The sequence below is a fragment of the Bufo gargarizans genome, chromosome 5 (assembly GCF_014858855.1).
Source record: "Bufo gargarizans isolate SCDJY-AF-19 chromosome 5, ASM1485885v1, whole genome shotgun sequence".
Lineage (NCBI taxonomy): Eukaryota > Metazoa > Chordata > Amphibia > Anura > Bufonidae > Bufo > Bufo gargarizans.
The window spans coordinates 93626508-93638900 of record NC_058084.1 but is presented as its reverse complement, the minus strand read 5'-3'; the positions used below and the strand labels follow the sequence as shown (position 1 = coordinate 93638900).

Below are 12393 nucleotides of genomic sequence, written 5' to 3'. Positions count from 1 at the left end.
ATACCCTTTTAGGGATAGATTTCAAATAGCTCTGATATAGCAGGAACCACTTAATTATGAAATTGCTAAATTGGGAATTGTACTTCAACCCAGAACAAAAAATGTGCTTTGACGGACACTAAATAACTTTCCCAGCCACAACAGGACAGCGGTAACGAGAGATTTAGCGGGATATAAATTTGAGGCCTAGTATTTAGGCGCTGGGTGACCGGTATGGATTTAGTGACAGAATTAGACTGGGATATGGCCAAAAAATAACCACACTATTGCTGGTTAAATGCACTTGGTGACGGGCGCAGCTTGCCCCTGATGTAGTATATGGCCAAAAAATGAACAGACTATTGCTGGTTAAATGCACTTGGCGTCACAGCTTGACGAACCACACTACTGAGGGTTAAATGCACTTGGTGACGGGCGCAGCTTGCCCCTGATGTAGTATATGGCCAAAAAATGAACAGACTATTGCTGGTTAAATGCACTTGGTGACGGGCGCAGCTTACCCCTGATTTAGTATATGGCCAAAAAATGAACAGACTATTGCTGGTTAAATGCACTTGGTGTGATAGCTTGACCAACCACACTACTGAGGGTTAAATGCACTTGGTGACGGGCGCAGCTTGCCCCTGATGTAGTATATGGCCAAAAAATGAACAGACTATTGCTGGTTAAATGCACTTGGTGACGGGCGCAGCTTGCCCCTGATTTAGTATATGGCCAAAAAATGAACAGACTATTGCTGGTTAAATGCACTTGGTGTGATAGCTTGACCAACCACACAACTGAGGGTTAAATGCACTTGGTGACGGGCGCAGCTTGCCCCTGATGTAGTATATGGCCAAAAAATGAACAGACTATTGCTGGTTAAATGCACTTGGTGACGGGCGCAGCTTGCCCCTGATTTAGTATATGGCCAAAAAATGAACAGACTATTGCTGGTTAAATGCACTTGGTGTGATAGCTTGACCAACCACACTACTGAGGGTTAAATGCACTTGGTGACGGGCGCAGCTTGCCCCTGATGTAGTATATGGCCAAAAAATGAACAGACTATTGCTGGTTAAATGCACTTGGTGTCACAGCTTGACGAACCACACTACTGAGGGTTAAATGCACTTGGTGACGGGCGCAGCTTGCCCCTGATGTAGTATATGGCCAAAAAATAAACAGACTATTGCTGGTTAAATGCACTTGGTGTGACAGCTTCACCCTGATGTAGGCTTTAGCCAAAAAACAACCACACCATTGAGGGTTAAATGCACTTGGTGACAGGCGCAGCTTGCCCCTGATTTAGTATATGGCCAAAAAATGAACAGACTATTGCTGGTTAAATGCACTTGGTGTGACAGCTTCACCCTGATGTAGGCTTTAGCCAAAAAACAACCACACCATTGAGGGTTAAATGCACTTGGTCGCAGCTTGGATGCACTTGGTCGCAGCACCGCACAAGACACAAAATGGCCGCCGATCACCCCAGAAAAAAGTGACTGACAAACGGTCTGGGCAGCCTAAAAACAGTGAGTGAGCATTTGAATTTCAGCAGCTCAATGATGCACAGCTGCAGATCGATCGATTAATCAAGTGAAGTCCTTTGGAGGAGTTAATCTGCCTAATCTCGCCCTACTGTCGCATCCGCAACCTCTCCCTACGCTAATCAGAGCAGAGTGACGGGCGGCGCTATGTGACTCCAGCTTAAATAGAGGCTGGGTCACATGGTGCTCTGGCCAATCACAGCCATGCCAATAGTAGGCATGGCTGTGACGGCCTCTTGGGGCAAGTAGTATGACGCTTGTTGATTGGCTGCTTTGCAGCCTTTCAAAAAGCGCCAAGAAAGCGTCACAAAAGCGCCAAGAAAGCGACGAACACCGAACCCGAACCCGGACTTTTACGAAAATGTCCGGGTTCGGGTCCGTGTCACGGACACCCCAAAATTCGGTACGAACCCGAACTATACAGTTTGAGTTCGCTCATCCCTAGTCTCGTGTGACTTTGCGTAATAACTTCATAGATTCATTTTTACTGTAAAAAAACATTTCCCGAAATCGGGTTCGGTTCCAAGGTACCACTTGGAACCGAACCCGAGTTTGCAAAATGTTTTTTTTTTACAGTAAAAATTAATCTATGAAGTTATTACGCAAAGTCACGCAAGACTTCGTGAAGTAATAACTTCGGCTCATCTGAGCCAATACATTCTAGAAACTGTACGGAGCCCTCGCTCCATACAGTATTGGAGCAAAGTTTTATGTGAATCAACTTCAAATGTTTCATCCGAAGTTGATTCGCTCAACCCTACATATAACCTTTACACAGTGCAGTTTCTAGGTAAACTGCTCGATGAAATAAGTGTCTCCCCATTGTAAAAAATGTGGAACCACATTGCACGGACGGTCACAGTGACCCACTGTCCCATAGACTCAGGCTCTCACTCACAGCAGGCTTCTTTCTCAGCACTGCTCCGGGCGGGCGGTAACAGGCAGGCAGTGTGGGCGGCGGTGCTCACCTCACTCACTGTACGTCACGCAGTGCGTGAGGTACAGTGAGTGAGCGCCGCCGCCCGCACTGCCTGCCTGCTGGGGGACATTATTTTTAATAAGGATCACTATGGACATTATTTAGAATGGAGGCTGCTGTGGATGTCATTATAACTGTATAATGTCTGATAGGCCTAGTCCTGAGTTATATTACCCTGCCCTGTATAATAATGTACCCTGATACCCCTTAGTTATATTACTCCAGCGGGGTAATATAACTAAGGGGTATCAGGGATGGGTACATTATTATACAGGGCATGGGCAGGGTAATATAACTCAGCTCAGGACTAGGCCTATCAGACATTATACAGTTATAATGAGTAATGACACCAACAGCAGCCTCCATTCTAAATAATGTCCATAGTGATCCTTATTAAACTTAATGTCCCCCACAGTGACAGTGGCCCCCATTTTCATGTCTCCCACAGTGACCCCCCCATTGTAATTAATTCCCCCCATTGTAATTAATGCCCCCCCCCCATTGTAATAACCCCCATCCCCCCCATTGTAATTAATGCCCCCCCCAGACCATCACTCGCCTCACAGCAGGCATCAGCACTGCTCAGGGGCTCAGGGCGGTAACAGGCTGGCAGTGCGGCGCTCACTCACTGTATGTCACGCGCCTGCGCCGCCTAGTGGGAGGATCAGGTGCGTGACGTCAGTAAGTGCCGCCCGCACTGTCTGAAGAGTGAGAGGACTCGGCACTCGGGCGCAGGTCAGAAGAGATGTCAGAGGGAGGGAGCCAGGGCGCACGGCCGAGAAACGACAAAAGGGCGCCCCTGCCGGCGCCCCCCTTCTGACCAGGGCCGATGCAAGGATTTTTGCCGCCCTAGGCAAGATAAAAATTGACGCCCCCCCCCCCCTTATCAGATCCGGAATTGCGGACCCGGATCCGCAATTCCGATCCTGAAAAAAAATAGTACATGTCCTATTTTTGTCCCCAATAACGGACAAGAATAGGCATATTCTCTTAGTGCCGGCAATGTGCGGTCCGCAAAATGTAGTATTAATAACTAAACAATTAAATAATACACATATTGCATTGTCTACTTACCACCAGGACAATTAGATGATCTGGTCTCTGGCTGCAGTCTGGCTCTTGGTCTGGCTCTGCGGACTCCCTTGTCACTCTCTTCTCCCCCCTCCCTTGTCACTCTCTTCTCCCCCCTCCCTTGTCACTCTCTTCTCCCCCCTCCCTTGTCACTCTCTTCTCCCCCCTCCCTTGTCACTCTCTTCTCCCCCCTCCCTTGTCACTCTCTTCTCCCACCCCCCTTGTCACTCTCATTCTATTCCCCCCACCCCCCTTGTCACTCTCATTCTACTCCCCCCACCCCCCTTGTCACTCTCATTCTACTCCCCCCACCCCCTTGTCACTCTCATTCTACTCCCCCCCCACCTTGTCACTCTCATTCTACTCCCCCCCACCTTGTCACTCTCATTCTACTCCCCCCCACCTTGTCACTCTCATTCTACTCCCCCCACCCCCTTGTCACTCTCATTCTACTCCCCCCCACCCCCTTGTCACTCTCATTCTACTCCCCCCCACCCCCCTTGTCACTCTCATTCTACTCCCTCCACCCCCCTTGTCACTATCATTCTACTCCCCCCCCCCCCGTCACTCTCATTTCCTCCCCCTTGTCAATGTCACCTCTAATGTAGCGTGGCCGAGCTCTGTTCGCTCCGCGGTACAGGAGCTTTTGTTTCCTGTACCCGGCTGACAGGAAGTGCTCACTTAGTGTGCACTTCCTTTCAGTCCGGCCGGGTACAGGAAACAAATGCTCCTGTACCCCGGGCCGGACCGAACAGAGCTCGGCCACGCTACATTAACAACTCAGCAGTCTGCAGCGCAGGCAGGCTGCGCAGCACTGAGCCGGCCGGCCGCCCGAACCTTTACCTACATAACCCAATTTTTTTTTCTTTTTACCTCAACGGGCGCCCCTGCTTCTGACAGCGCCCCGGGCGGCCGCCCGTCCCGCCCGCCCCTAGAAACGGCTCTGCCTTTACAACATATACAGTAAACTTAATACATTATTTACGTTGATCAATTAAATTTTTGGGTTTTTTTTCTGCATTTTTCCTATAAAAAGTTATAAAAGATATAAATTAAACCCTAAGAACAACTCATGTTGTGAAATACATAACATCACATAGCTATGATGACACAAAATTAAAAAAGTAGTTGGAATAAAACCAGTTACAGGAAATCCTCTATCTTCAGTAATACATCACTATTTGTTATTTTCTTTCTGCTGCTCTGTTGTAAGATAATGGAGAGGACTCATGTGCGCATGCACAACAGTCCGTACCATGTATTTTACCACAGCTCTGGGGGCTGACAATGGGGGAACAAGAGCCAGTAGAAATTGGGATGACAGATTCCCTTTAAAAATAAAAAAGGAATTCTTCTGATCATCTGACTCTCTCCCCTTAAAGGGGTTGTCCATGGTCATCAGTATAGGCCATATCTGATTGGCAAGGGTATGACATTCCCAATTGATCAGCTGTTCTGCAGTAGATCCAACACCAGAAGTCAGCACTTGAACTACACAGCTCCGTCCATTATGTAGTGAAGTAGCTGGCTATTGCAATGAATGGAAGCAGCGCTGCAGTAACCCGCTCTGTGGAGCTGTGCAGTTCAGACGTCATCTTTTGGAGCAGCAGCTGATTGGTGAGGGTGTGAGGTGTTAAACCCTCCGCCCATCAGACATTGATGGCCTATACTGATGATGGACCATCACTTGTACAATCCTATAAATATATTCCTGCATTGTCATAAAATGAGTGTTAAAACTATAGAAGAAACACTACATGTGAACATACCCTCAGTGCCGTTGGTGACATTACTTGTGTACAGTATATTGGAGGGGAGTTGAGGCATAAGAGAGCATACTTTGATTCTGTCACTCAAGTGCCCATATAATTCTGGAATCCTGCTTAGTATACTATCAGTACATAAAAGAACTATACTGTACTGTAAATACTGTATACTCGTCAGTATCTATGTGACTGTTCTAAAAACATAAAGCCATAAACTAAGCTGGCACACGCATCAAAATGAAAAATCAGATGGCGCGAAATGTATGAACATTCAATAGTCCCTGTACAATGTACCATAGCTTCACTTAATATGTTACTGGCCTTTTAATAGCATTATGGTGTCTATTGATCGTACACACATTGATTTGCTGTAGTATAAGTTACCGCATAGTGCTTGCCTTTGGTTTCCGAATGTTCTCCAGTTGCATTACATTAATCCTTTTGCTTGACGTGGGCATGTTCCATACAACAGATTGTTTAACTGAATGTTTCCTTAGTGTGTTTAGTATCTTGCAGGAGAAAGCCGAGCCTATTATATCAGTTACATTATAGTAATAAGAGCGGTATTAGTCTAATAACGTCTCAAATGTGTCTGGCTGAAAGAAACAGTTTATATGATAGAATCTATAAATTAGCTGTAGGTATCATGTGTTTTTATTGAATCATTAAAGGGTAACTGTCATATTTTTTTTTATTTGCCAGCCTATTAGAGCTAGGCATGTATACCTGGGTTAGTCTGTCAATGATTGTCAAAAGATCTGTAATTACCTTATAATAACAGCTTTCATTAATATCCCCTGTCCCTTTCCACTGCTCCCTTAAAAGACCGTTGCTATGGCTCATCTGTCTCCGGCTAGGAAGACAGAGGGGCGGTCCTTCACACTGCATGCCTGCATTAGGCTTCAGAGTGAGGAGGCGTGTCTCAGTAATCCAATCTGATTGGCTGGCAGGAAGCTGCTGGCTACAGCAAGTTTGTTTGTGACCTGAGGGGGTGCAGTTTTGGCCTCAGAGAACTGGCAGAAGAGACATCTTGAGAAGATCCTCATAATGTAGGATTCAAAACAGCCGTAACTAAGGGGAAAACTCAAGGAAAACAGTGGTAAGTGAAGAAACTAAAGATTGCTTTATGCATAATGCTGCTGCAGCAGCAACATATGCTAAAATTGATTTTTTTAATGAAAATATGACAGTTTTCTTTTAAGCAGCTTTTTTTTCACAGCATTTCTGCTATTCCTGAGCTAAATTCTCATATACCTCCCACTGTACACATGAAAAGTGTTTGCATCCAGCTCAGTACTGGGCTGATAGAGAAAAGGTGAAGAACCTTGTTTTGATCAGATTGCAACACTCCCAAGGACCAAATAAACCTTACATTCAAGACAATTATGACATAAAGACTATACATGGCATAAAAGTCTGATAGGTGAGAGTTTCACTTCTGGGTGCACCCTGCTCCCCTGTGTGGATATCTAGAGATTGGGGTACTGTGCATGTGTATGGCTCTCTCCATTGTAGTTTATGGGAGAATACTGATTCGCAGATCCCATTAACTGGAAAGAGCCGTATGTATGGACAGCCACCTCTCCACCTTGTTTTCTTCAAGTTCACCCCTGCTGTGGAGCAACACGGTTTAGAGATGTGATGTGTTGTCAGAAAAACTATGGTCACCATCCAGAATAACACTCAGCAAATTCAGAAACTGCTACCAGTCTTTTTTAAACACTCCGTTTGGTAGAAAGCTAAGGCTGCCCCTAGAGCCCGACACAAGGCAAGATGGAATTATGTCTGCAGAGTTAGGAAGTAGAGCTTGCTAGAAACAGACCTACCAGAACGACAGGGGTGGAGTAGTAGACAAGCAAGATCAGAACCAGGAGAAACACAGTGCCAAAACAGTGCCATAACAGCAAACAATGGGTTAATCCAGAAACCAGCCATACTCAGAGTACCATAAGTTCAGATTCAGAAATAATAAGCATATAGCGCAGGAACCAGAACAACAAAATCACAGGCAATTGCAATCATTGAGTACCAGACTTAAGTCCCTTGATTAGCTCTGGGCTTGAACACTGAGGCAGGACCTGATTGACTCGCCTGGAAGCCTCACTGATAGGTCGACCAGTTGGCACTTGACTGGTCTGTATGGCAACCGTCCCAGCACAACCATGCACAGTATCTTGGCTGGGTAAATTCCTAACCCATGTCCTTTTTCCATGTCCAAGACTGTTGTCAGCTTCTGGCAAAGATGCAAGAGACTACCAGGCTTGGAAGGGTCTACACTAATTTGGGTCAACATTCTATATGTTGCTCAAGCGAAGGGTGAGGTAAACAGACACCCACTGTGACTCTCACATGCAGCTTGAATCAGGCAGGAGAACCAAAGGAGCAAAAGAGAAACAAAATAAATATATATGTATTTTGTTGTGCACCCCATCCTAAAGACTATTCTTGACTGGTAGTGTATAAAGCATTACCAGTAGTGTTCTGAGAATGCTGATAGTTCAGCATTTCTACAGTTTTAACCTGAATTCTTTTTACTCAGTTTCCACTCATTTTATGCAAATTAAACAGGTAAAGATCAAAGATATTGGAGAGATATATAAGATCCGCATTGTCTGTGATCACGTTCCTTCTGCGCCAGGATGGCATTTGACAAGTATTGAGATGGTAGAACAAGAAACCAGGCAAGAGATGCAATTTGACAGTAACTGCTGGCTCTTTGTGGATGCTGAAGAGGCAGAAGTAATAAAAGAATTTCCACTCTTGAGTAATCAACAAGAACTTATACCTGGTAAATATAAGACTCCATTAAATGCTTGAATATTACCTGAATTATACTCAAAATGTAAATTAAATATATGTATAAACACATAAAATACATGATAAACAGAATGTAAGCTCCTAAGGCTACTTTCACAGTAGCGTTAATATTTTCTGGTATTGAGATCCGTCATAGGGGCTCAATACCGGAAGAAAACGCTTAAGTTTTGTCCCCATTCATTGTCAATGGGGACAAGACGTAACTCAACAGAACGCATTCCTTTCTGTTTGGTTGCATTCTCATACTAGAGAGCAAACTGCAGCATGCTGCGCATTGCTTTCCGTCATCGGATGCAGGCAAGACGGATCTGTCATGACCCACAATGCAAGTCAATGGGGATGGATTTCTCTGATACAATAGAAAACTTATCCGTCCACCATTGACTTTCAATGGAGTTAATGACGGATCCGTCTTGGCAATGTTAAAGACAATACAATCATTATAAAAAAAAATTGAAAACCATGTCTCATTTTATTGTCACTTCACACATACTTGTTACTTTGTGTTGGTCTATCACATATAATCCCAATACAAATATCATTTGTGGGTGTAACGTGAAAAAAGTTCAAGGGGTTTGAATACATTTTTGAAGCACTGTAGATATATGATAGATACATATGAGATAGATCGATAGATATTAGTGTTGAGTGAGCATGCTCGGCCAAATACCAGTTCGGCTCGAGCATCGCTATGCTTGGCACATGGCGGTACTCGGACGAGTAACACATGTGCTTGAGCGCAATGCTTCAGTTTCGCGGCTGCTAATCAGCCAATAAACGTGCAGGTAAGTACTGCCCTCACTGTAATGTTAGTAGCCATGTTGGGTACTGGCATTACAGTGATTGGCTGGCCGGAACGCGTCATTGGGTGCTATATAGGAAGGGACAGACAGTTTAGGGAGTGTAATTGAATATTATTTCTGTACAAAAACGTTTCAGAGACCCAAAAGTCCTTTTAAGGACTTTTGTGAGTGACAGCAGCAATATATGTTTGTAGCGCATCCTGCGCAAAATACTGTGTAATAGGCCGCTGCGGACAGTTAAATTATCCCTGCCACATCTCCTATTTAAAGTGTGCGCATCCCTAAAATATCAGCGACATCCAGTGCACTTGTTCCATAGACGGTGTCCGCTGCGGACAGTTATTATCCGCGCCACATCTCCTGTTTAAAGTGTGCGCATTTCTAAAATATCAGTGACATCCAGTGCACTTTTTCCGTAGACGGGGTCCGCTGCGGGCAGTTATTATCCGCGCCACAATTCCTGTTTAAAGTGTGCGCATTTCTAAAATATCAGTGACATCCAGTGCACTTTTTCCGTAGACGGTGTCCGCTGCGGATAGTTATTATCCGCGCCACATCTCCTGTTTAAAGTGTGCGCATTCCAAAAATATCAGTGACATCCAGTGCACTTTTTCCGTAGACGGGGTCCGCTGCGGGCAGTTATTATCCATGCCACATCTCCTGTTTAAAGTGTGTGCATTTCTAAAATATCAGTGACATCCAGTGCACTTTTTCCATAGACGGGGTCCGCTGCGGATAGTTATTATCCACGCCACATCTCCTGTTTAAAGTGTGCGCATTTCTAAAATATCAGTGACATCCAGTGCACTTTTTCCATAGACGGAGTCCGCTGCGGGCAGTTATTATCCACGCCACATCTCCTGTTTAAAGTGTGCGCATTTCTAAAATATCAGTGACATCCAGTGCACTTTTTCCGTAGACAGGGTCCGCTGCGGGCAGTTATTATCCGCGCCACATCTCCTGTTTAAAGTGTGCACATTTCTAAAATATCAGTGACATCCAGTGCACTTTTTCCGTAGACGGTGTCCGCTGCGGATAGTTATTATCCGCGCCACATCTCCTGTTTAAAGTGTGCGCATTCCAAAAATATCAGTGACATCCAGTGCACTTTTTCCGTAGACGGGGTCCGCTGCGGGCAGTTATTATCCATGCCACATCTCCTGTTTAAAGTGTGTGCATTTCTAAAATATCAGTGACATCGAGTGCACTTTTTCCATAGACAGTGTCCGCTTCTGACACTGACCTGACCAGGCCCACATCTGCTGTGTAATGTGTGCGCTTCTAAAAAATTTCTGTGACATAAAATTTAATTTTTCAATAGATGGTGTCCTCTTCTGACAGTCGCAAGTGGGTAATTTGCGCGCCCCCCGCTTGCCTTCCTTGGATGTGGTAGCCGTTTCTCAGGATGCCTCTCCGGAATCGAACACTGATTCCCCGTTACCCGTGGTCACCATGTTAGGCGCATAAAAGAACATCAAAAGTTTATAGTGCAGACATCCAAATGGATCATCGACGTCACTGGGACGTGCGATCAGGCAGAAGTTATCTAGAGTCAACAAAGTGGCAGCAGGTCCTCGCCCATAATGTTTGCGATGGTTAGCTCACCTGCAGGCCCTCAGCCATAATTTTTTCGATGGTCAGCTAAGCAGCAGGCACTCTCCCATAAGAATCTGGTCAACACAATCCTCACTGCCGGGGGTCACATAACTAATTAGCACGGAGGAGTCTCGTTGGTCCGAATTAACCAGACAAATTGCTCCACCAACTCAGAACGGCCATGTACCACCACCCACAGAATCAAGAAAGAGCTATTAATCTGTCAATCCTTTCTGTGTCCGGGCCGGGTGAGGTTTGCTGTGTTGAGTCAAATTAAGCCGCAGGCTCCACTCCTGGTGGTGCCCTTCCGTCAATTAGTTTAAGTTTCAACTTTGCAACCATACTCCCACCGGAACCCAAAGACTTTGGCTTCCTGGAAGCTGCTCGGCAGGTCATCGGAATTACGCCACCTGATGACCACCTTCGAACCTCCGACTTTCATTGTTGATTAATGAAAACATTCTTGGCAAATGCTTTCACTGTGGTTCGTCTTGCGCCAGTCCACAAATTTCACCTCTAGCGCCGCAATACGGATGCCATCGGCCATCCCTCTTAATCATGGCCCCAGTTCCGAAAATCAACAACATTTTTTGTCTGAACTTGCACTTTATATACAAGTAAATATACAGGAAATAATTTTTCCTCTAAAATCGATTTCATCTTTGGTTTTGTGCATATTATTGTCAAAAGTGGCGTACTAATCTGACAACATCGTTCCCAGCATCGACCTGGTCAAAGATACATCCAAACATCCTCCCCATGCTGTTCCTGAACCATTTCAGTGGTGTTTCCATCAATTTCTGACATTTTCCTATGAACCAGGCACCCTCCCCTCTTCAGAGCAGGGGTTACCTGGTTGAATGCTCGGGTTCTCCCATTGACTTCCATTATACTTGGGTGTTCGACCAGAGCACTACGGTGCTCGATCAACACTAGTAGATATGAGATAGATAGATAGATATAGAAATATATACTAGATAGGTCACTAATTATGTGCAATGTTCAAATCATATTACTGTCATACATGAAAAGAAAAGTACTATCAAATATTTAAAGTTAAATAGTTTAAATTAAAAGCTTAAATTTTAAGAATGTGATTTTTCTATTTTGCATTTTTCCGCTTTTCATGTTGATAAATCTTGATGGGATCATGTGTTGACAAAATCATCTTCTGTTGAGGAGAAACTTTATACTTTACCATCTCTATATTAGGAGTTGGTTGAGTCTGGTGAATGCTTTATTCTGACTGCCTTAATAATTTCCTTTCAGTTAATCAGTACATTGTGTCTGTGCACATTGGTGATCACTGGGGAGCAGAGACATTTGCTAATGTATATATAACTCTCTATGGAGAGAGAGGAGACTCAGGTGCAAGACAACTGTATAAATCATCCACCCCCGGAGACAAATTTACACGAAACAAGGTAAACTCAGGATTCAATACACAATGTTTTTTTTGGTTGTATGTATAGAACAAAGTACTGAGTGACTTCATTATTATATTAATCAGCATGTAAGGGTACTTTCACACTAGCGTTTTTCTTTTCCGGCACTGAGTTCCATCCTAGGGGCTCAATACCGGAAAAGAACTGAACAGGCATATCCCCGTGCATTCTGAATGGAGAGTAATCCGTTCAGGATGCATCAGGATGTCTTCAGTTAAGTTCTTTTGACTGATCAGCATGCTCCGGTGAAAAAAACGGAACACTTGCCTGAATGCCGAATGATCCGGCATTTTTCCCCATAGAAATGTATGAGTGCCGGATGCGGTATTCAAAATACCGTAATGCCGGATGCGTCCTTCCGGCCTACGAATGCGCAGACCGGTAAAA

The 12393-nt window shown here is 44.7% G+C and overlaps 1 protein-coding gene across 1 annotated transcript in view; it reads left to right on the top strand.

The window, feature by feature from the left end:
• The window catches only part of RP1 (RP1 axonemal microtubule associated), a 659535-nt gene that overhangs the window by 432043 nt on the left and 215099 nt on the right, over positions 1 to 12393 (top strand). Inside the window, exons 36-37 of the mRNA XM_044295389.1 lie at positions 7914 to 8133; positions 11831 to 11985. Of these exons, the coding sequence (XP_044151324.1) occupies positions 7914 to 8133; positions 11831 to 11985 (375 nt within the window). The remainder of the gene's footprint in view (positions 1 to 7913; positions 8134 to 11830; positions 11986 to 12393) is intronic.